Source organism: Raphanus sativus, chromosome 9 (genome assembly GCF_000801105.2).
Source record: "Raphanus sativus cultivar WK10039 chromosome 9, ASM80110v3, whole genome shotgun sequence".
Taxonomy (NCBI): Eukaryota; Viridiplantae; Streptophyta; class Magnoliopsida; order Brassicales; family Brassicaceae; genus Raphanus; species Raphanus sativus.
This window is the reverse complement of record NC_079519.1, coordinates 34,794,988-34,817,524: the sequence shown is the minus strand read 5'-3', so window position 1 is coordinate 34,817,524 and position 22,537 is coordinate 34,794,988. Positions and strand designations below refer to the sequence as shown.

The 22,537-nt window shown below is 36.8% G+C and overlaps 6 protein-coding genes across 11 annotated transcripts; 2 read left to right on the top strand and 4 right to left on the bottom strand.

The window, feature by feature from the left end:
* Positions 1–712: 712 nt before the first annotated feature.
* On the bottom strand, positions 713–3,722 carry LOC108826322 (G-type lectin S-receptor-like serine/threonine-protein kinase At5g35370). The gene has a single exon (XM_018599706.2). It carries the CDS (start codon positions 3,484–3,486, stop codon positions 853–855), a length of 2,634 nt encoding a protein of 877 aa, XP_018455208.2. The 5' UTR covers positions 3,487–3,722; the 3' UTR covers positions 713–852.
* Positions 3,723–4,582: 860 nt separating this feature from the next.
* Positions 4,583–7,599, top strand: LOC108823729 (inactive metallocarboxypeptidase ecm14). Of its 3 annotated transcripts, none has more exons than XM_056995467.1 (12): positions 4,583–4,912; positions 5,284–5,341; positions 5,430–5,543; positions 5,677–5,823; positions 5,909–5,978; positions 6,049–6,104; positions 6,191–6,316; positions 6,396–6,535; positions 6,631–6,703; positions 6,782–6,856; positions 6,963–7,313; positions 7,384–7,599. In XM_056995467.1, exons 1-11 carry the CDS (start codon positions 4,779–4,781, stop codon positions 7,266–7,268), a joined length of 1,299 nt encoding a protein of 432 aa, XP_056851447.1. In that variant the 5' UTR covers positions 4,583–4,778; the 3' UTR covers positions 7,269–7,313; positions 7,384–7,599. The 3 variants fall into 3 exon arrangements, with proteins under 3 accessions (XP_056851447.1, XP_056851446.1, XP_018452503.2); XM_056995466.1 differs by having other exon boundaries at positions 7,377–7,599; XM_018597001.2 differs by having other exon boundaries at positions 6,963–7,599.
* An 848-nt stretch (positions 7,600–8,447) lies between these two features.
* Positions 8,448–10,956, top strand: LOC108828737 (U-box domain-containing protein 15). The gene is made up of 4 exons (XM_018602506.2): positions 8,448–8,874; positions 8,976–9,092; positions 9,167–9,580; positions 9,756–10,956. The coding sequence occupies exons 1-4, from the start codon at positions 8,524–8,526 to the stop codon at positions 10,797–10,799; spliced, it is 1,926 nt and encodes a 641-aa protein (XP_018458008.2). The 5' UTR covers positions 8,448–8,523; the 3' UTR covers positions 10,800–10,956.
* Positions 10,957–11,423: 467 nt separating this feature from the next.
* Positions 11,424–13,660, bottom strand: LOC108828735 (F-box/kelch-repeat protein At5g42350). 4 transcript variants are annotated; one of them, XM_018602505.2, is made up of 3 exons: positions 13,506–13,643; positions 13,381–13,406; positions 11,424–13,274 (listed from the first exon to the last, which is right to left on the bottom strand). In XM_018602505.2, the coding sequence occupies exon 3, from the start codon at positions 13,246–13,248 to the stop codon at positions 11,572–11,574; it is 1,677 nt and encodes a 558-aa protein (XP_018458007.1). In that variant the 5' UTR covers positions 13,249–13,274; positions 13,381–13,406; positions 13,506–13,643; the 3' UTR covers positions 11,424–11,571. The 4 variants fall into 4 exon arrangements, with proteins under 4 accessions (XP_018458007.1, XP_018458005.1, XP_056851110.1 ...); XM_018602503.2 differs by lacking the exon at positions 13,381–13,406 and having other exon boundaries at positions 13,506–13,660; XM_056995130.1 differs by lacking the exon at positions 13,381–13,406 and having other exon boundaries at positions 13,502–13,646.
* Positions 13,661–14,861: 1,201 nt separating this feature from the next.
* LOC108826455 (germin-like protein subfamily 1 member 11) lies at positions 14,862–15,781 on the bottom strand. The gene is made up of 2 exons (XM_018599838.2): positions 15,593–15,781; positions 14,862–15,501 (listed from the first exon to the last, which is right to left on the bottom strand). Exons 1-2 carry the CDS (start codon positions 15,720–15,722, stop codon positions 14,963–14,965), a joined length of 669 nt encoding a protein of 222 aa, XP_018455340.1. The 5' UTR covers positions 15,723–15,781; the 3' UTR covers positions 14,862–14,962.
* A 2,968-nt stretch (positions 15,782–18,749) lies between these two features.
* On the bottom strand, positions 18,750–21,109 carry LOC108824124 (uncharacterized). The gene is made up of 6 exons (XM_018597489.2): positions 20,788–21,109; positions 20,291–20,701; positions 19,797–19,937; positions 19,388–19,724; positions 19,042–19,287; positions 18,750–18,937 (listed from the first exon to the last, which is right to left on the bottom strand). The coding sequence occupies exons 1-6, from the start codon at positions 20,935–20,937 to the stop codon at positions 18,855–18,857; spliced, it is 1,368 nt and encodes a 455-aa protein (XP_018452991.1). The 5' UTR covers positions 20,938–21,109; the 3' UTR covers positions 18,750–18,854.
* Between the last annotated feature and the right edge of the window lie 1,428 nt (positions 21,110–22,537).

Below are 22,537 nucleotides of genomic sequence, written 5' to 3'. Positions count from 1 at the left end.
AAAAGGGTAAATCAACCCAAATGGTTTGAGGCTTCTCTGGATTATGGTTAAAACTTAAAACACAAAACTGATGTTCCATTTTTTTTTTTTGATCAAATCTGATGTTCCATTTATAAATGGAGATTTCTTACGAAATTTGACTAAAAACTGGAGTTTGTTACAGTTCAAAAGTATTTTGAAAATTAAAATATAATTTTATTTAATTGGATTTTGGCGAAGTTTTGCTTATTGTTGACACATGGTTAACGGTTAACGTTCTGTTAACACATGTTTTAGATTAGTGGATACAGCGTTATTTTCATGTCATTTTTCAACTTTTATACTCAACACTTCAACAGTATAAAAAATCAATTGAATTATTTTGATGACTTTTTAAAGGTTGTTGAGCCATATGACTCATCAATATGTTATCAATATGACTCATCAGAAGGTTTAGAACCTGTCTGGGTCTTGAATCTTGATAACATATTGGATTAAGGAAAATGATAATATTATTGATGAGTGTATCTCTGGTTTTTTATACAGAGCATGATGAATACAAAAAAGCAAGTATATTATATAATTTATACACATGAAGAGAAGATATACGGTACTGAAGACAAAATAATTAGTGGGATACTAACGTCTAGTTAAGATTACTTTCTATAAGCCAATAGTTCTATTCACAAATCTTGGTATTTTTATACCAAAATATTAGGATGCAACGGTTAAAGAAAAAAAAACACTTGTCTATGTCAACACTTATCGAATTATCATATATGAACAAGGCCTATCAACAAAGTATAACCAACAAATAAATAAAACAAAATGGTAAAAAAAAAAAAGAAGTGATTAACGTTTTAGACAATTCCCTCACCGTGGACCCGACACCTCCTGTGATGCCACGTAAGATGCTGAGTGCCTATAGCCGCCACCGCTATTAGAGCTCTCTCTCCGGTGAAAACCAATATTATCACTCTCCCCAATTTGCCCTTCAACCATAGACGACTCAGCAAACCTCAGCCCATAAAACCTCAAGAAGTTGAGCGACTCCATCCTCGGGTTCCCCACCGGTATGCTCCCCTCGAACATACCAACAACCGCCGCCATCGTGGGCCTCAGAGCCGGCTCCTCGTGAACACAACACAAAGCTATCCGAACCAGTTTCGCTACCTCTTGGCTCGTCACCCGACCCTCTAGCCTCGGGTCCGCTAGCTCCATGTAACTCCCTTGTTCGTGCATATCCAATGCGTACAACGGAAAATAAACCAAACCAGAACTCGTACTAGTCGTCATCGTCCTGGAAGAGTTGTTGTTGTTGTTGTTTTGATGATTCTCCTCCGCAGCGCTGTTGCTCCGAGACCGGAACAAGCAGTTTTTCCGACCGCTCACCAGCTCTAACAACACCATCCCGTAGCTGTAAACGTCAGCCTTCTCCGAGATAGCCGTGTTCGTGATCCACTCGGGAGCTAAATAGCCTCGCGTGCCTCTCATCGTGGTGAACAAACTCGACTCTTCTTGGCTTAAAAGCTTCGATAACCCGAAATCGGATATCTTCGGCTGGAAATGATCGTGTAATAAAATGTTTTCGGGTTTGACGTCGCAGTGAATGATCTTCTGCTCGCATCCGCTGTGTAGATACGCGAGCCCACGCGCCGTTCCAAGCGCTATATCAAACCTTTCTTGCCACTCAAGGACAGGACCATTATTCCCTCCGAACAAAGTCTTTTCTAACGACCCGTGGTTCATGTACTCGTAGACCAACAGTAACTGGCTACCCCGAGCGCAGAAGCCTCGGAGTTTCACTAGATTCGCGTGCCGGATATTTCCGATCACAGCTATCTCCGTGCAAAACTCTTGTCTTCCGTGAAGCCCGTGGTTCGTGATTTTCTTGACCGCCACTAGGGTTTCGTCCGGGAGGATTCCTTTGTAAACCGAACCGAACCCGCCTGATCCTATCTGCATCTTGAAATTCTCCGTGGCTCGTTCGAGCTCTTCGAATTCGAATTTCTTAGGTAGACCCGGGATGTGGAAAGACCCTAGATCTCCCGATCCGAACGAGCCGAACCTCATTGCTTGCTTCTCACGGATGCTGCTGTATCTCATCACCGCGCACCTTCTCCACCAGAGGAACCCCAACGCGATCACGAGGAAGAAACCGGAGCACGGCAAGAGCACGAGCGCGATCAAAGGAAGACTAGTTTTATTACCTCCACGATGCTGTTGTTGAGCATTCGTTTTCTTTACCGACAACTTCACGTATCCGATAAGGTCACTATTGTCTTTCGAATCCCACAGAGACCCAAACGAATCCTTCACCAGATAGCAAGACCGAGACGTGTTCTCGAAGAAAACACCGAGGCACGAGCAATTCTTGCTGCATAGATCATGACACGTCGATAACTGGATACCGTGCTCCGCGGGATCAGTGAACCTAGTCGAGAAGTAAGACAGACCTTGACCGAGTTCGAAATACGAAACATTGCTTCCTTCGCAAGAAACAGGTAAACTCAGCGACTGGCTAACCGGAACACACGTATTCTTCCCCGCATCTAACCGCATCCCATCCACACACGAACAGCTCTGTTTCTCCGAATCGTTATCGAGATGGCAAACCCCTAGCTTGCCGCACACGAAGGGAACTTGACATGGATCCATAGGACCAGAGATCTCCGTGACCATGTTCTTACCACCAGAGAATCTAACAACGACGAGTCTACCAGACGGGTCCATCTTCGCGACTCGGAAGTCAGATGACGGCGTTAACGGCACGCGGATCACGGCCGTCGTCCCGTTCCGTCCCATCAGAGCCAATCCAGAAGTAGTCACCGTTAGAAACTCGACGGGGAAATTCGAATCGACGTTAGCTTGTGTATGCATCCTCAGCTTCCAGTAGTTCTGTCCTCTCCACTTCATAAACCCACCTGTTTCGACTACGACGAATCTATAATCTCCCGTGGAGAGATTGTACCGCGAGACGGATCCGGACAAAAACATCCCGACGTGGAGCCTTTGTCCGAGAACGATCGTGTCCGTCGGGAACCTAAAGCTCTCCCAGAGAGAAGCGTTGGAGTGATCGAGCAGAAGGAGGTTTCCAGAGTCGGTTAACCGAAGGGAGTAAACCGGGGAGGATAAAACCGGCGTTGACCAAACCGGTGTTTGGTTTACGCCGTCTTCGATCACGGAGATTCCCTGAGGGGAGAGGTTCATCTTCCCTGAGCTCGAAACGGGAGAGTCGCGATTCGACGTCCAGATTGTGGAATCGGAATCGACGTGGATGATGGAGAAGTAGAAGTGGGAAGAGGAGTCGTCACCGCCGGGACTGAATAAACCGGCTTTGAAGATGGAGTTGCGGGAGAAGAGGAAAGCTCCATCGGAGCTGTCGATGAATCTGAGGTTAGAAGCGGTGAAATTTGGATAGACGAATTCTGTGGAAGAGGCACATGAGACCGAGACAAGGTGAAGATAGAGACGGAAGAACAACAACAAGAGAAACACCGATCTCATTATTGTTGGGTTTTTATTATTTTTATTACATGAGAAGTGGGATCATCGGAGATGAGTTCTTGTTTGTTTTTAGTTCGGATGAATCTCTCTTGTTGTGTTTCAAGAAATGGTGAGTTTGACCAGAAAGTTGTCTCTCTCAACAAAATTATTGGTGTTGCTGCACCTTTAGCTGACTAAATTCATTTGTTATTATGTAGACTTTAGTACTAGTTTATAACAAAAACAATCTCATCATTTGACCTTTTCTATCCGGTGAGTTACTTTCAGTTCTGTTGCTGTTTTGTATGTATTCACCATTTTCAGAATAAAACAAAAAAAAAGGAAAAACTCGAATATGTTTTTTTATTAATTTTTTTGTTTAAATCGAATATTTGTATATATGTTCACCAAACACAAATCCATATTTGATTACTGGAAACCATAGTATTTTAAGAAGCTGAGGTGTTAAAATAACGTGTTAGGCATAACCCTTGTAATAATTTATTTACATTCATATGTATTGCTAACTAGTGATTGGTTGAAGCAGACATTTTTTTTATTAAATATTTGTTTTGAAATTTAGTTATTTTCGTAATTACTATTTTTTGTTTAGCTGAAGTCTTATTGCGGCTAAATGATTTTTCTAATATGATTGTTGAGATTGTTTTAAGTGAGCTATATTCTGTTTTTATTTTAACGGAGCTATATTCTGTTTTATGTTATGTATGTAGTACAATTTCTTTTTCTTATTATTAAATACCAAGTGGTGTTTAGGGTTTTAATTTTGTTTCGCGATAAGTAATATTTTCACAATTCTAAATAAAATTTAATGTCATTTGAAATTTGTGACCAATTACAAAATATTATATTTTTTTTATTGGTTGAATTAGTTGTATTTTATATTATCAAGTTAAATTGCATAAAAAATATATTTTCTTAATATTTGGACAAAAACTTTAAATATCTCTTAAAAAAATACAGGGTAGGGAAGCGAGTAAAAAAAAAGAGAATTTAGTGATTATATATGTGTAATTTTTTTTAAGCACCATGTAATATTTTATTATTTAAAAATGATGTTGTAAACGGATTGTGTCATTTCCACATAGAGAAGTAAGTTTTTTTTATGATCGTTTGATTGGCGAAGAAAAGTAAAGATTAAAGAAGAAAAAAAGGCAAAGAGATGAGAGAAACAGATCTCTGACATCTCCGACTGATTTTAGATCCATGTTCACACAATGAGATGATGATTACATGAACGAAGCAAAACTGGTTCGTTTTTCTTCCCCACCGATTCTATCTGTCGAACCGCGGCCATGCGTCTGCGTCTGCAACCTCCTCCTCTAATATGTTACGCCATCTTCTCTTTCCTCCAACCCTTGTTTTTGCTCGTTCTCGCCGAAACTAACCCTTCCGTCACTCCAATCAACTGGGATCTCTATCACTCCAGGTTAATTTTAATTCCCTTTTTTTTTTTCCTTCTCTAGTTACGTTTGGTTTGTTCAACTGTTTCGGTTTCTACTCCGTTAGAATAGATTTTAGTTTTTAGGTCATATGATGATAAGGAATCAAGCCCCTTTTATTACTCACTCACTCATCATAACAAGACACAGTTCAGGATTTGTCCCTAAACACCATTTTAGTTTTTTTTTTTTTGGTCGCCTGCCAATAGGTTAGACCTCTGTCCGACCAGACCATGTCTGGTCTAGTTTTGATCCCATTATACTAAGTAAATATGCTTTTAGTTTTTTTTTTTTTCAAGGTTAACTTCTTCAAGTGTTTTGTTTGATCACATTCTCTTGTTCTGTATGTACACTGCAGTGATGATTTAATTGAACAAATACATTCTTTGGTACATCGACATCCGGATAAGCTTTCGGTTAGTCCCATTTTGGAACCTCTTTTCTCTGTGTTATGATGGCACACAAATGCCCTAAAAAAACAAAACAATTTTGTTTCACACACAGATTGAGACGATTAAATCTGGAAACAAGGGCTACAATGCCGAGGTCAACGTGGTTACTTATTCCCGTGGTGGAAGACAGAGTGATGATGATCTATCAAACTTTAGAATCCTTCTTGTAAGTTGTTCCCTTTTTTACATCTTTGTCAAAAAAATAGTTAATCTTTTTTGAGGTTTCTTTACTTTCAGTAGGTAAAAAGTTTTCTTCATTACCTGTTTTGGTGGTGACAGATGATAAATTTTTCTTCCAGACTTTTGGGCAGCATGGGAGAGAGCTTATCACCTCTGAACTTGCCTTTCGGATTTTGTCCATTCTCAGCGAAGAACAGTTCTTACCTAACCATAACCGAGCTGCCCTCAACAACAACACCCTCCTCCTTGACAAGCTTGTCATTAAGGTAAAAAAAGCAACACTTTTTATATCTCTTTGATAGATCATTCAGTAACTGACGATATATCTTTTTTTTTTTGGTGGAAAAAAAGCTGGTTCCTATAGAAAACTATAACGGGCGTAAACGTGTTGAAGCTGGAGATCTTTGTGAACGCAGAAATGGTAACCATTTTTTTTTTGTCTCTTCGATAATATGTTTGTTTAGAATTTTCATCTTTTATGTAAACCACAGGAAGAGGAGTTGACTTGAACCGAAACTGGGGCGTTGACTGGGGCAAGAAAGAAAAAGTACTTTCTTCTCTTCATTCATTTTCCTTCCAAGATCGCCTTATTAATGCGTTATATGCAACAACTTTGGTCCCTTTTTTTTCCAGGACTATGATCCATATGAAGAGAATCCTGGAACTGCTCCGTTTAGTGAGCCCGAAGCTCAAATAATGCGGAAGCTAGCTATCTCATTTGATCCTCACATATGGATAAACGTTCATTCTGGAATGGAGGTTGTGCTGTTTTCTCCTCTTTTGATAGAAAGGCTCTTCTTAGTCTGAGTCTGATTTTCTCATGTTTTTGTTTTTTCAGGCTCTGTTTATGCCATATGACCACAAAAACACAACCCCAGAAGGATTGCCTTCGCAGAAGATGAGGTCCTTACTTGAAAAAGTGAATAAACTTCATTGCCAGAACCGTTGCATGATTGGATCTGGCGGAGGCTCTGTTGGGTTTGTCTCTCTTCTCATGAATATTGAGACTATTTTAGAAAGTTATGGTATGTTATTTACTGGTTTTGATCTTTTTTTTATGTATTTTACTTCAGGTACCTGGCACATGGTACAGCTACAGATTATATCTATGATGTTGTAAGGACACCAATGGCTTTCACCTTTGAGGTTTGTATTCCAGAATATATATATCTCTCTCCTCTCTATACACTTCCATGGAATTATAACTGTTACTATTGCTATTAGATATATGGGGACAACCAGACTTCTTCACGAGATTGCTTTAAAATGTTCAACCCTGTTGATCTACCCACTTTCAAGGTACTATGGTTTTTCAACTGTAACATGATTTGTTAATTCCCAATAATTGATATAATTTATATACCACAAAAAGAAAAGAAGGAAAACTAACAAATTTATTACTCAGACACTTCTCAACGACTGGTCTGCTGCCTTCTTCACAATTTTCAAATTGGGACCGTTTCATTTAGAACAGAACAGTACCAAGGCTGCAGAGAAATGGGTGTCCATAGATGAGTATTTGGACGGTTATCTGGTGGAAAGGAAGAACAGATATGGGAAGAATATGGAAGTGATCGATGTCGGAATGCAGGAGATTAAGACTTACTTCAGGCTCTTCTTGTTGTCCTCTGTACTTCTGATGTTCATGTTCTGTTCCAGAATCGCCAAGAGCAAGTATAGTAGAAACTCCATACCTGTTGTCATGCAATGAGAAAACTATTGGAGGAAAGTCTCTCTCACCCAGTTTAACCCCCTTGTAAGTTAGTAATTTTTTTTTGGTTTGCAAAAACTTGTATTCCTCCTAATTTATTTGCTGCAGTTTTTAGGAATGGTGTGTGTCACATGATAATTCTTTGGATTTGAGATTTGATTAAAAGGAGATTCGGTATCGAATGTTCAGCGTATGCCTAATTAATTTGATCTGCAAAACATATATTTGTACAGTTTGAATGTGAGGAAACCCTTTCCTCATGTGATGTGGTCTGTAATATTACATCTATGACCTAAGCTTGTGAAACAAAAACCTTGGCGTTGTTCTTCTATGTGGCTCTTAATGGCTGCTTCATGTATCTTAGAGAGAATGGATCTAGCTTTTCTATCTGGTTTGCAGCCTGCCATGATCATCTCCTCGTTAACAACCCGTACCTGTTAAAACCATAATATCCAGAAACGTCAATGCGTTACTTTCATGTATTCCTTATCAACCAAGAAATAAGATTCATACCTTTTGGAACTTATCAACACGAATGAGAGCTTTCTTGAGGGAACTGAGAGCCAATAAACTTAGCTTTAGTCCATCTTATGTCATCGCTCTAGACGCATTCACAGCTTCAATGAGAGCCAATGATTCTTTTCATATCATTTCATCTTTCCTGATCTCCTTAACTATTGATCATGATGCTATAAGTTGTAGCGCAAAGGCAAGCACCCTCGCTTCTCAATTGCCTCAAACATATCTTCTGCTACTATGTGCCTGCCTTCCTTACAACGGCAGTGTTCAATGTCACTACTATCTGGTTCGATTCCCTCGTTTAAAAAGTCACCCAATCTGTAATTATCTTTACTTCCTTTCCATTTCGAAAATTTACTGTTTTTCTCAAGTGTAATATCGATATAAGTCACTTTATGGACTTGTGTTTTTAGGGATATTTTCATTTTCTGCCAGCATATATATTTCAATTTACTTAGAGCTTCAATCAATATATATGTAAAAAAAGTATCATCCTCTAATAGTGACTTATATCGAGAGGAGAAGCACCTTTTTAGGATAATAATCCTGTTTTGGAAAATCAGAAGCCAATTTTCAAAAAAGACAATTAAAATTTTGGGTGAGAAAACGAAAAAAAAAAAACAATATTTTTTCTCTCTAATGAAACAAGCGAAAATTAAGCTTACACTTTCCATTCCTCTTGGCTTTTCTCCTTCAACATCTTTGAAAACAATTTGAAGGCAATAGAGAACCTCTGATGGTCGTGATGGACGTAGATGAAGAGAACATTGAAGAGGTCGCCGCTACTGCAGAAGAATCTATCAATGATGGGGAAGAAGTCGGCGACGTGAAGGATGATTTGATGAGCGAGATTATTACCACCATTGAGTTTCTTGATCAGATCAGCGATTACCGACGAACACAGCAGAAAGAATGCTTCAACCTCGTTAGGCGACTCAAGATTCTTATTCCTTTTATGGATGAGATTCGAGGCTTTGAGTTCCCCTCGCCAGAAAGCTGCATGCATTTTTTGCATCGTTTGAGGAAAGTTATTTTGGCTGCAAGAAAATTGTTGGAGACTTGCAACAATGGTAGCAAAATATATCTGGTACGTAAACTTTTTTCTTTTTTTTTTCAAAATTACAGAAATGATTATTTAATTCTCTCTTCTAGGGCTTCTCTTAATTTATTTATGAGTTATGATAACAGGCATTGGATAGTGAATCGGTCATGACGAGATTTCATTCAGTTTATGAAAAGCTGAATCGTGTTCTTGTTAAGACTCCTTTTGAGGAATTGCGGATTTCTGATGAAGTGAAAGATGAGGTACTCTTCTTGTCAAAATTATAAACCATTAATAATAATTAATAACTTGACACTCAAGGCAACGATTGGTGTAGGTTTGTTCATTGTGTAAACAATTGAAAAAAGCAAGGAGAAGAACAGACACACAGGACATAGAGCTAGCGGTAGACATGATGGTTATGTTTTCAAAAACAGATCCTCGGAACGCAGATAGCGCTATTATAGAAAGGCTTGCCAACAAGCTTGAGCTGCAAACAATGGAGGATTTGAAGACGGAAACAATAGCCATAAAAACCCTAATCCAAGAAAAGGGAGGATTGAGCATAGAGACTAAACAACATATCGTTGAGCTTCTTAACAAGTTCAAGAAGCTTCAAGGTGTTGAAGCTACCGACATCCTCCACGAACCCGGTATCAATAAATCCACATCCGCAATACTACCACACGAGTTTCTATGTCCAATCACACTTGAAATAATGCAAGACCCGGTTATCATCGCCACTGGACAGGTAATATATTACATGTTGTGGTTTCGGACCTGAGGGATAAAGGGTTTCGGCCCGGATCTCATGTTACGCAATAATAATAATAATAATAATAATAATAATAATAATAATGTGTATTGGATGGTAAAAAATTACTTGTCATATGTTGAAACTAATGTAAACTAACATGTTTTTGTAGACATATGAAAAGGAGAGTATACAGAAGTGGTTTGATGCAGGACACAAGACTTGTCCAAAAACCAGACAAACGCTTGATCATCTCGCCCTTGCTCCCAACTATGCATTGAAGAATATAATTCTGCAGTGGTGCGAGAAGAACAATTTCAAGATTCCAGAGAAGGAAACGTCTTTAAACGTCTCCGAGGAGCAGAAAGATGAGGTATCTTTGCTGGTGGAAGCACTATCGTCAAGCCAGTTAGAAGAACAAAGAGAATCAGTGAAGCAGATGCGTTTGCTCGCCAGAGAAAATCCAGAGAACAGAGTTTTGATAGCTAACGCAGGAGCGATCCCTTTGCTAGTTCAACTCCTTTCTTACCCTGATTCGGGTATACAAGAGAACACGGTGACGACTCTTTTGAATCTATCTATCGATGAGACCAACAAGAAACTCATCTCAGACGAAGGAGCCATCCCAGACATAATTGAGATTCTTCAAAACGGGAACAGGGAGGCAAGGGAGAACTCTGCTGCAGCTTTGTTTAGTCTGTCAATGCTAGACGAGAACAAAGTAACCATCGGGTTATCTAACGGGATCCCACCGTTGGTTGATTTACTTCAGCATGGGACGTCAAGAGGGAAGAAAGATGCTCTCACTGCGCTCTTTAACTTATCACTTAACTCAGCTAATAAAGGGAGAGCAATCGATGCTGGCATCGTTCAACCGTTGCTACAGCTTCTGAAGGACAGAAACTTGGGGATGATCGATGAAGCGCTTTCGATTCTGTTGCTTCTTGTCTCGCATCCCGAGGGACGTCAAGCCATTGGTCAACTCTCCTTCATCGAGACTCTTGTGGATTTCATTAGACAAGGCACACCGAAGAATAAAGAATGCGCGGCCTCGGTGCTACTTGAGCTAGGCTCCAACAATTCATCTTTCATCCTGGCTGCACTTCAGTTCGGCGTCTATGAATATCTTGTAGAAATAACCAGTTCCGGAACAAACAGAGCTCAAAGAAAAGCAAATGCACTTATACAACTCATAAGCAAATCTGAACAAATTTAAAGATGTTCTGATGAACAAGCAAATGCACTTTCTACTGCAATTTCAGTTTCTTCCTCATTAGGTTCCGGAATTGATTTGATTTATCTGTAATTATGTATTGTATATTTGTACATGCTCTTGAGTTTAGTCATATACTATTTGTTTTTTTTTCCTTGTATTAAATATTATCTTCTATGTAAATTCTAAGTCTTATGTAAAGGAAGTACATATATAACTCCATAATTTTTTCATGTCAAAACTAAACTTATATCGTTGATTACTGCCCAAAACTCGATGTTCATTTTCAGCTCTTGGAAATTATGATAAGCTCTTTTGTGAAAACAACTACGAGCTACCTGATCTTCCACTATAAAAGTGTAGCTCAAGAGTAGGGCCTCAGATGTTTTTGTTTTTTAGATTGGTCTTTAGTTTATGTTCTTTACCTATTAGGATTTCACAAAGGTTCCAGAAACTAGCTCTTTTGTTTTGTAAATTTTCATCAACTTTATTGCCCATATCAAACCTTTTATTTTACAGAAATGAAATGAGAAAATACTCCAAAAGTGAGATGAGTCCATGAAATTTTGTAATAATGACCATATCAAACCTTCTATTTTACAGAAATCCCTGTTTTATACCACCAACTAGCAGAAAATCAGTAAAAATACGAACATTACATTTCAGTCACAAGGGGAGGGTCACAAATTACCTTTTCTTTCAATACAATCATTTAACAAATCCTGAAAGATAATAATATTACAGTGAATTTAAAAATTAAAAAAAAAAAAAAAGATCAGAGATGAAGCAAGGCAATGGTCTTGTTCATACAAGATCGATTAAGTTTCTGACTCCTTTGGTTCCTCGAAACATGTCTCCAAGAGACTTCTTCCCTCGACACATCGCAGACAGTGAAGAAACCCAACACCTGCCCGAAAATCTTGAACATCTCAACTCCCATCAGTATGTTCTGGTCCGAGACATACGTGGCGTTCCAATCCATCGGTGCGTCTGGGTGTACCGAAACCTCGGCCCACGTGAGGTACACAAGATCCAACTCCCACAGCTTCCTCACCGCTTTGTTCCTCCTCCCAATCTGCCCATCTCCTTCGTCGCACCACGAGACCGAGAGCATGAACAACCGGTTGTTGCAGGAGATGAGCTTAGGGTAGAACTCGTGAACCCGAGGAGGGATCGGAGATGTTTGGATCCCAATCCAGAAGCCTCTCTCTATGTCATACCCTGATAGCTTATCGTTCTCGGAGTAAGCGTAGAAGATCCCATTGCATATGATCCCGCAAGACACGACTCCAAAATCCACGGGAAGTCTCTGTATCTCTGACCACGTGTTCGTTGCTGAGTCGTATATCTCACCTGAATCAAGCGGCTCGTCAAACAGTCCAGCCCCTCCGATTGCAATGAGCACGAATCTCTTGGAGGTGTTGAGCTTTAGTCTTGCTGACGATGATCTGTGGGATGATGTAACAGTTCCTCCGGTTTGATCACCCTGGCTGCGTCTGACGGAGAATCTGTGAGGGTCTTCATAAACAGCTGATTCTCTAGACGACCGGTGAAAGCGTTGACTCTGCTGTTGAACGGAGGACAGCTCTGAAGAAACATGAGTGGCACCAACAACGGGAAGCGTTCTAGCATGTCTCATAGACTTGACTTTACGCCACGACTTGGTCAAAGGGCTGAACACGAGAACGCCTCTGTGCGTCTTGAAAGAGTTTCTATCCTCGGAACGGCCTCCGATCACGTAAACATCCTCGTGAACGCTCGTCACCGAGTACATGAACCTCCCTTTAAGCACATCGGATTCAACCCTATGCCACCTGTCCTGAGACACATCGTACCCGTGGATCTCCCCAGAAGCGAAGAGAAACAGCCACGGGGACTGAAAGGAGCCTTGGCGCCTCAGGTGGAGGAACCGCTGCGTGGTGGCCATGTGGCGCCATTTCTTGCAGACGAGGTGGGCGTTCATTAGGCTGGTCAAAGGAAGCCTCATCAAACACATTTCGAGAATATCGTCAGGGAGGAATATGTTGTGGTGGTGGTTGTGCTTTGATTCTATGTATTTTCTGTTGTTGTTGTTATGCTTCTTAGAGAACATCTCTTTGACTCCATGAGAAAAGCAATCCAACCTAGTGGTGGTTTCTTCAGTTCCGCAAATGGTAGTGGTTAAGCTTTCACTAGCGCTGGACCATCTCTTATCCTCAAAATCATCACCGGTGTCGGCGACTTTGCAACCAACACCTCTACCACTAATGTTAAGACAATTCAAGGCTCCTCCTCCTCCTCCTCCTCCTCCTCCTCTGGCATCTACTACTTCATCCTCAACCACCACCTCAGTTTTGGAGATCTTTTTCTTTAACTTCTGGCTAACACTTTTAACAAGGCGTTTTGACGACACTGTTAAACCTTCCAGATCCTTCCGGATTGACTCCTCTCCCAATGGTTTCTCAGAGATCATCTTGCACCACTAATTTTATAAGCAACCTAATCAAGAAAAGGAGCTATATGAACACATCAACATACCTAACCATAATCAAAAAAAAGAAAGAAGCAATCGAGTCACATTGTAGCAAGATCTAATTTCACGAACCAGTTAAATCGAAGATTAAGCAAAACCTTAGCTCCAAAATTCAGAATCAATACACCATTACCAGCTTCTGAGATTCACAGCCGCAAAATCGAAGAAGAAAAAAATCAGGAAACTCACTCACTTACATTGAGCAAAAACACAGAACGAGAGGAGATTTCGAGGCTTGTCCAGAAATCGAACGAAGGAGAGCGATTGAATCGAATCCCCTTTCCCTTTTGCGCAGCTTAGAGAGGAAATAGACTGGGGGAATGAATGAGAAAGCTTAGTGAATTATTGCGTTTTTCTTTAATTGAATATTTTTAAAGTTAGCTTTCTTTTTCTTTTTGGTAAAAAAAAAAAAAAGAAAAGTTTTCTCGAATGAAATTTTGATTAATTAGTAGAGTAGTTTGCTAATCTGATATCATCAACTAACAGCAACAATGCTCATCAATTTTTTGACGCATTACTTTATTCTATGTTTTTCATATATAATTATTCAATTGATATGACTGATACGTCAAGTTGTGGAAGCCCCCTTAGGGTTCATTAATGTTTCTACACCAGGAGATCTGGGTTTCGAGTTCCAGTGAAGACGAAATTATGCGAATTAAGGGAGATAAAACTTACAAGAGGTTCTGCAGTATGGCGCAAGGAGTATCGTCAGTCATGGATACGATAGGGTGGTTCATGTAAGATGATGCATTGAAGAATAGGTAGGGAATAAAAAACTAAGCTGGAAAAAACATGCTAGTTTTAGTAAATTAATAATGTTTTTTTTTGACAAAAAAATAATATTTTCTTTTTGCTTTTAGTTGTAGTTTTAATAGTTCCAAAAAAAAATTAATGAGTTTTTCTTTAACTTTGGTTAAGTATGCTATTATATAGTGTGATCAACATAAATAGATGAATCTATAACCAATAATTATGTAATAAGTCGCTTTATATAAAATTTGAAACTCAGATTTTTTAGTGTCTAAGTATCAATGAATTTTTAATTAAACTACGAGACTAAGAAGGTTTTCAAAAATTATGATGAATATTATGAATGATAAAATTTGAAACTCAGATTTTTTAATGTTTAAGTATCAATGAATTTTTAATTAAACTACGGGACTAAGAAGGTTTTCAAAAATTATGATGAATATTATGAATGATAAAGAATAGAAAAATTAAGTGTTGCAAACATGATGAATAATTGACATCTATCAATATTCTTGTAACTTTGAAAATCAAACTTTTGTGTAGCACTGTAGTTCGTTAGCTCACAAATGCTAACCAAAGACGGTTTCGTTCAAAAAGTCTCCGTACCATCGAAAATGGTGTGATCCAGTCATGTTTCGTTTTTTTTTGTTTGTTTACTGAAAATCATAGGCGTTTCTATTTTAAAATTGGAGTAATGGTCTCAGCTATGCTCATGGCAAACAATAATAAAGACTCGAGTTCTTAGGAACATTGACAGAAACAAAAAAAAAGTCTTGAAGGTAAAAGCAACAAACAACATAGCGTTACATTACAATGGACAGGCAAATACAGGATCCTTATTTAGACGAAAACATGAAATGAAAAGAATTCAAAAACACGCAATGTTATATCATGATGATATTCAGAACTTGTTCTGTAGATCCATGATAACCTTAGCATCCAACTGGAAAGCCCTAGCAAGAACATTCGGGTTTATAGGTGGGTTAGACCCAAACACGGTGTTGGCAATAGTGACAACACCTGGGTTTTGGCTGCTCAGAGCTGCGAATGCAACCGCTGGAGACCGCCCCACGTTAAACTGAAAATGGATGAGCCCTTCTGGAAACACAAATGCATCACCTTGCTTCAGTGTTTTGGTGAAGAGGCGATTTCCGTCTCCATTTGATGAGACAAAACCTACAAAAAGTGTTCCTTCTTGGAGAACCAGGATCTCGGTGGCACGTGGGTGAGTATGAGGTGGATTCTGCCCTTGCACTCCATAGTCTATACGGACAAGAGAGATCCCAAGGGTGTTTAATCCTGGAAGGTTGTTAACATTGACGGCTGTCACATTTGAACCGACTGCGTTAGCTACTGGTCTTGCATTTTGAAGCCCTGAGAAAAAGAAGTCATCCGCCGTCGCGAGCTTTGGGTCCTTGCAAAACTTTCCATTCACAAAAACTGATAAAAGTAACAAAAAAAGAGAGTAAGAAATGATAAATGAAAGAGAAAAATGAAAGGAAAAGCTACTAGGAAATCGTCATGTACATACCGCCATTTGCTGGGGTGTTAACGCCAATACAAAAGTCTTGAAGGGGACTTGGGTCAGAGGAAATGGCTAATGGAAGTGCTAAGGCCAGCAGAGATAGAACAGCAAGAAAGGAGAGACTCTTCATTGTCATATATTAAGTGAAATGGTTCCCGGTATTAGAGATGTGTTATTTTTATTATGGTGTTAGTTGAGAGGTAAGAAAGATATAAGACAATGAGACAAATTTATAGGTGCATTTAGGTGCTGAAGTAGTCCTGTCAATCTAGGAAATTTCAAAATGTAGTTTGAAATGGTTAAAGTTTTTCTTTAGAAGAAACAAATCGTGCTCCCACAACCATGTTTATGGTACCTAATACTTCAATTATAAAAAGTACACTATGTTTTGATTTCTATAGAAATGGCAAGTGTCGTCAAGTTGTACATAAATTGTTTGGTTTATGATTATCTTCCCGCAATTTGTCATTACATTCCCTCAGATGTGAGTGCGAAACTGGTTTTGGTTTGATTGTTTCTTAAGTGAGTACGCACGACTGTATCAATATATATATATATATATATATATATATATATATATATATATATATATATGTAAGTGGATGTTAAAATTCGAATTGTATTTATATCTTTGGTTTTTGCGGAATATTTGAATATAAATTTGAACGGTATTTTTGTTTATTCTTAACCTTTGTTTTGAATCTCTTATTGATTGAAAGTGTCTCTTTTAGATTGTTTTTGAGGCATTTGGTTGATTTAAAGCGGAAACGTGTTGAATTGAGTGCCCAATGTCAATTAAAAAGGTAGAACCGTGCACATTATCAGAAGTTAGCAACGTATCTCAAAGTTTGACATAGGATATAATTTTGAGTTATTTTTCCAAGGGTATCAAGACGATCCAACAATAAAAATGAAAAGTATGTTCATGTTATTGAAGATTGGTCTGTCTTCATTGCCATATCCTCTTAGTATTAAAATGGAAGCAAAAATAGAGAGTAACCTTTAAAAAGTACTATATTTTCGAATTTGCCATTTTGACGACATGTCGGCACGAGGTTCCTTCTCAGACCCTTTATGAAAAAAAGCTTAATCACCTTAGGATATTACGGCTATTGCCATTGGACAGACATGCATATTCGTATGTCCCTTATACATAGTTTCATGTCCGCATATATATAAAAGGGAAGAAGTTAATTTTGGGACCATATTTATTTCGAAATCGAATTTTGTTTATTCTCTTCCTTTCCACTTTCCATATTTCTAATCGATCTTTACGAAGATTTTCCAAATTTGTTTCTCATATGGAAATTGAATTTTGACAAATATTAAATAGTGAGTGAGTTAGGAACTAATTAGATTCGTTTTTCCATGATTTGCATACGAAATTTACTGCATTATTTTCACTTTCTATATATTTTGTTATAAGATCAGTCATTAGGGATTACGAGTATATATTTTTTCAAATAGTTGTCCAAATATCTTAAACATTTATTATGATGTTCACTTTTTTTTATCATGATCAGGTGGGCTCAGCCAAGTGAGAACGATTGATGGATTTTCGAGAATTTTATTCGAGCCTGACGATGTTCGAGAGATCCAATCTTTCAGAAAGAGGTAATACCATTTGATAGTGAGATAGACATTACATAATATACTAACTTAAATTATATTGTTTTAATAGGATTTCCTTATATAACTACTAAGGAATTTGGTATGGATGTGCTGCTTACGATCTTGGATTTTATTCTATGGTTTAAATTTGTTTTGTTGTTTTCCATTATGAGTTCAGACTTTCTTATTTTGGTGTTTTTCATTCTGTTATCTTTTAATTTTAAACTTTAATTTATAATATATTTTTCCCATAATTACTTTTTAATTCAAATAAACCTGAAATTATATATATATATATATATATATATATATATATAAATAAATAACATTTATAATTGACTGAACAAGTATTAACATTAAACATAAAAACAGTGGAAGTATACATATATATATATATATTAGAGGCCATTATCCAATTAAGTGTAACATGATTTTTTTTTTACATTTAAAAAAAATATTTATTCATAATTTTAGACAATTGTGAATTAAGGCACAACAAAACATAATTATTATATAGACCAAATTCTTCAAGAATGATAATAATGGCAATAACGCCAAATATATCATGTATATAGAATATATTTCATTTTATAAAAATATGTATTTCTAAATTCTAGATAATTTCCTATAATCTATTCAGAATAGGAAAACAACATTTCATATTTCCAAAAAAAAAATTCAATATCTTATGTACCATACCCGATTTTATTACATTTATTAGAATTTAATACTTCTACATTATATTCTTTTAATTTTATAAATACATAATGTTGGAAAATAACATTTCAAACTTTAATTTTTTTTAAAAGGTTTATCTCATCCCGTGCAAGGCGCGGGTCTCACCCTAGTATTAAGTGAAATGGTTCCCGGCATTAGAGAAGTATGTTCATGTTATTTTTCAATTTTTGACTATACGTTTCTTCATCTAGTTTTTTTTTAATATTTGAATTGGATTGATAATCTAGTTTGTTTGAAAATCAAAAATCTCTATATTTTAACTTCATAAACTTAATTTACTTTTAAATGATATAAAGCATATATAACTAATTTACTATAATTATCAATACACAAATTTATAAAATATTTAAATAAATCAGATTTATTGTTTTCAGCAACAATACGATAATTAATATATAAAATATGTTTATTAAACTATATTAAAAAGATAAATTAACTATTTAATTTAATAATAAAAATTATTTTTAATTTGATAAGATATATTATATATTTTATTTATATCCGTGCATGTATATCTTTTTAGTGTTTTTAAACGTCTTATATCCATTTTGCTTCACATATACTTTAATTTTACACATGCCATTTTATTTGAACTTCAGCTGTTTCATTGCCATGTTAGTTTTTTAGTTAAGAAATTTCACATTTGCTATTATCTTTAAATTTCAGCTTTTTATTGTCATGTTAGTTCAAGTACCATTTTACTTTTAAACGCAAAAAGCACACGTACAAAAGCAGCCTCAAGCTTTGAATTCCCATCGCAATATCAAAAGCTATGTGTTCATCCCATCCCACTACTCTTTAAGTAATAACGAAATAGGCTAAATCTAATATCAATTGAAGTAATAAGAATGTAAACATTTTGTTGTTAATGACAAGGTTATGAAAAACGCAAAGGCATTTACCGTAACGAAATAAAAAATCAGTCGACCTTGCATTTATAAACGCATGCTGTTATGGTCAGCACAACTCCAATTATCAGTCCAACTAACGCCATTACCAACACTGTCCCCCAACATTAAAAACAAACAAACATCAGTACTCTGCAACATTCTATGATTCGGTCCGAACCAACCGACTAATATTAGTAATAGGGAAGAGTAACATACCAGCAATGATGAAGTAGACTAGAACTGCCAATCTGTATCTGGTTATTCCTGGCAACTCAGCTTCAAGGGTGCAATGTCGTTGGGACTTTCCCTTCGTCGTTTGATCTGTCACGGACTTCGGTTGGAGTTCGGATAGTGGGACATTTGTGCTTAGTGCTGTGAGTCCATTAACATCTCTGATCTCCAGCCTTACGCTTGCCGGATTTGCATCCCAATCTATCGATATTGCTCCAAAATTTTGTTGCCCTGCCAGTAATTCGTCACCAAAAGAGCATCATTAATGCTCTGATAGATTATAGAACTGAGAGAATACCAAATCTATGAGACCGCTAGTAGTGAGTAATACCATATGTGCATGATTTATATCTGCAGTTATCATTGGTAACTCTCATCGTGTTTGGTGTATACCAAAAGAGAAGCCTAACGAGGAAACGCAAGGGACGAGGGAAAACTTTTTCAACAGATTGTACAAGACCACTGGAGGTGACATCATACAAAGGGTAACCAACAGCACAATCGTATCTCGTGATCTCTCCGAAATGAACATCTCCACTGATGAACATAACTCCATTTCTCTTGGTATCATCTATAAGTTGGAAAAGACGTTTCCTTTCCTTTGGGAAACGCCCCCACGATTCCATATAAAAGAGTGGTCCAGTAGTAGCCGAAAGATTTGATATTACCTAACACAAGTCGAGAATACCATTTTAGATTGTAGAGACACTCAGCTTTCATTAAAGCTTTTTTAAGTTTACCTGAACAGAGGAGGCTATGATAGTAATCTCGCTGTGAGGACCTCTTAACTCATCTTCGAGCCATCTCCACTGAGTATCACCCAAGATACTCCCGTCACTTCTCAAAGGGTCTCTATGATATCTAGTATCTAAAACTATAACCTGAAGATACATAACCAATCACACTCCATTCAAAAACACACAAGACAAAGAACCATATTGTAACAACACGTCCCATGGACCCCGGCTCTGTAAAGCATACCTTAACCCCTCACATGGGCGTCCCTTCATGGTCATACAAGTAGGTTATCGGTGCGCTTGGCGTCCCTCGAACTCAAGACCTCACCATTTTAACAACTCTGGACAAGTTGTCACCAATTGAGGTCTTGAGTTCGAGAAACGTCAAACGCATCAATAACCTACATGTATGGCCGTGAGGGGCGCACATGTAAGAGGTTAGGGTCGATGTTCTGCAGGGCCAGCCGAGTCCACGGGACGTGTTGTTACACATATACCTTGACTCGGCGGTTAGATGGACCAAACGTATAAGAAGCATAAACTCCAGCTTGCTTTCTCCTGGGACTATCAAGAGGCTCATCCAAGAAATCAAGCATGAGTCTCTGGTTAACGACTTTACGATCAAACTCTTTGCCAGCGTCGTTCAAACCGTAATCATGGTCATCCCAAGTGCCGATCACTCTAGCTTTCTTATGGAGACGAGAGTAGCCAGGGTTAGCCTTGGCTTTGGCGTATCTTAGCTTCATTTCGGACTCTGAGGAAGGCACAAACCTGGGAGAGTTACTCCACGGCCCGATGGTTCTCTCTTTCCCGATCAATCTGTTAGGTTTTCTGATGTCTCCGTAGATGTTATCGCCCAGCCAGATGAACACTTGTGGATCATACTTGTTAATAGCTTCCCAAATCGGCTGTATATATACACACATCGAAATTAAAAACAGATTCAGGAAGGAGCGACGAATCGAACACGGGTGGATTGGATTGGATTGGATACCTGTGGAGCGCTTTGATTAGCGCATGATCCGAAAGCGATGCGAGTGATCGGAGAATCTTCTTCTGCCGCCGTCGATGTAAAGAGCGACGATAAGCACCACAAGGAGAGAAGGTTCATGAGATTGGAAGGAACCCTAGAAGCAGAAGTCATGGTAGAAGCTCTCTCAACGGTCTCTTTCGCCTTTCAAGTTTACCGTTGGGATTGTGAGAGCCTGTCACTGTTGCGTTCCTTCACAGCGCGCTCTAGTTTCTTCTCGCGGCTTTTTGTCTGATGAACTTTGTTTTTTTTTTACCGTCTTTTGATTCTGAAATGTTCTTTTGTTCCCAGTGACTGCGAATCTTATACTACTTTTCCAAGTTGTTTTTAAGAAGAAAATATTACCTTTCCAAAAGTGAAAATTAGATGACTCGTGCTCGAACTAATTATTTTTGAGATCGGACTGCTTACCTAATCCTTTTGTTATTAATTTTTTAAATTATGTTAATATCTCTATACAATTCAGATTTATTTTACAGATTATAGTAAATTGACGTATTTACTTCACAAAATGGTTGTCTACCTTATATGATGTTATCTGTGTGAATTTTTTACCATCAATTTAGATTTAAGAAGTTTGTATCTATAAAAGGTTGACAAAATAATAATGCTATTTAATTTCTTTTACTGTCAATAACGTTTCTAACAAATATGTTTATGTTATTTCTCCATTATCAATACATATTGCTATCATTAATACGATAAATATCAATATATAGTTACAAGATAATATTTAGTCAAAAATAATTAAAAAGCATACCCTCTATAATATATTTGAGAAGTGATTTTGCTACATGTCTTCTGTACAATCATTTTCACAAAAATAATATGATATGGCTGTTCAAATTGATGATATATCTTATAAATTAATATGACATAGACAATTATATTTAATATTAATTTATATTTTTGGTAAAAATTTTAAAATATGGTAATAACTCGTATATTACATTTATTATCGATTTACATTTTTAGATTTTTTATAATATGGTAATAACTCATAAATCTTCATTAAAATAAATATATTCAACTATGGCATTTCAAATTTCGATCATTTAAATTATAAAATTTTCAAAAATGCATACATTTTCATAAAATTATAAAAATTAAATGAGAAGTGATTTTTGCCACATATCTCTCTACAATCATTCTCACAAAAATAATATGACATGACTACTAAAATTGATGACATGTCTTATAGATTAATATGACACAGACAATTATATTTAATGTTAATTTATATTTTTGGTAAACATTTTAAAATATGGTAATAACTCATATATTACATTTATTGTCGATTTACATTTTTAGATTTTTTAGAATATAGTAATAACTCATAAATCATCATTAAAATAAATATATTCAACTATGGCATTTCAAATTCGAAATATCATTTAAATTATAAATTTTTTTAAAATGTATACATTTTCATAAAATTATAAAAATTAAATTGTAAAATCAAATTAAATCGTAAAATCATTATTTCCTTATATATATTTACAATTTTATAAATATTGTTTAATTTTACTTATTGGCAGTTATGAAAATTTTACTTATTTATTTAATATACTTAATTAAAATAAATAGATAGAAAAATCTTCCTAAAATTAGAATTTTAAATATATACATGCACATTCTTAAATATAATTTAAAATAAACAAAATTATTTTATCTTAACTTTAAAGTTTATTTAAGTCAAATTTATATTAAAAAT

Coding starts and splice junctions, on each gene's coding strand:
- LOC108826322 (XM_018599706.2), bottom strand. CDS start 3,486: ATGAGATCGGTGTTTCTCTTGTTGTTGTTCTTCCGTCTCTATCTTCAC.
- LOC108823729 (XM_056995467.1), top strand. CDS start 4,779: ATGCGTCTGCGTCTGCAACCTCCTCCTCTAATATGTTACGCCATCTTC. Junction 5,342..5,429: donor GACATCCGGATAAGCTTTCG/GTTAGTCCCATT, acceptor TTTCACACACAG/ATTGAGACGATTAAATCTGG. Junction 5,824..5,908: donor TTGACAAGCTTGTCATTAAG/GTAAAAAAAGCA, acceptor GTGGAAAAAAAG/CTGGTTCCTATAGAAAACTA.
- LOC108828737 (XM_018602506.2), top strand. CDS start 8,524: ATGGTCGTGATGGACGTAGATGAAGAGAACATTGAAGAGGTCGCCGCT. Junction 9,093..9,166: donor CTGATGAAGTGAAAGATGAG/GTACTCTTCTTG, acceptor CGATTGGTGTAG/GTTTGTTCATTGTGTAAACA. Junction 9,581..9,755: donor TTATCATCGCCACTGGACAG/GTAATATATTAC, acceptor ATGTTTTTGTAG/ACATATGAAAAGGAGAGTAT.
- LOC108828735 (XM_018602503.2), bottom strand. CDS start 13,248: ATGATCTCTGAGAAACCATTGGGAGAGGAGTCAATCCGGAAGGATCTG.
- LOC108826455 (XM_018599838.2), bottom strand. CDS start 15,722: ATGACAATGAAGAGTCTCTCCTTTCTTGCTGTTCTATCTCTGCTGGCC. Junction 15,502..15,592: donor TAACACCCCAGCAAATGGCG/GTATGTACATGA, acceptor TACTTTTATCAG/TTTTTGTGAATGGAAAGTTT.
- LOC108824124 (XM_018597489.2), bottom strand. CDS start 20,937: ATGACTTCTGCTTCTAGGGTTCCTTCCAATCTCATGAACCTTCTCTCC. Junction 19,938..20,290: donor CATCTAACCGCCGAGTCAAG/GTATATGTGTAA, acceptor ATGTATCTTCAG/GTTATAGTTTTAGATACTAG. Junction 18,938..19,041: donor AGTCTACTTCATCATTGCTG/GTATGTTACTCT, acceptor GTTGGGGGACAG/TGTTGGTAATGGCGTTAGTT.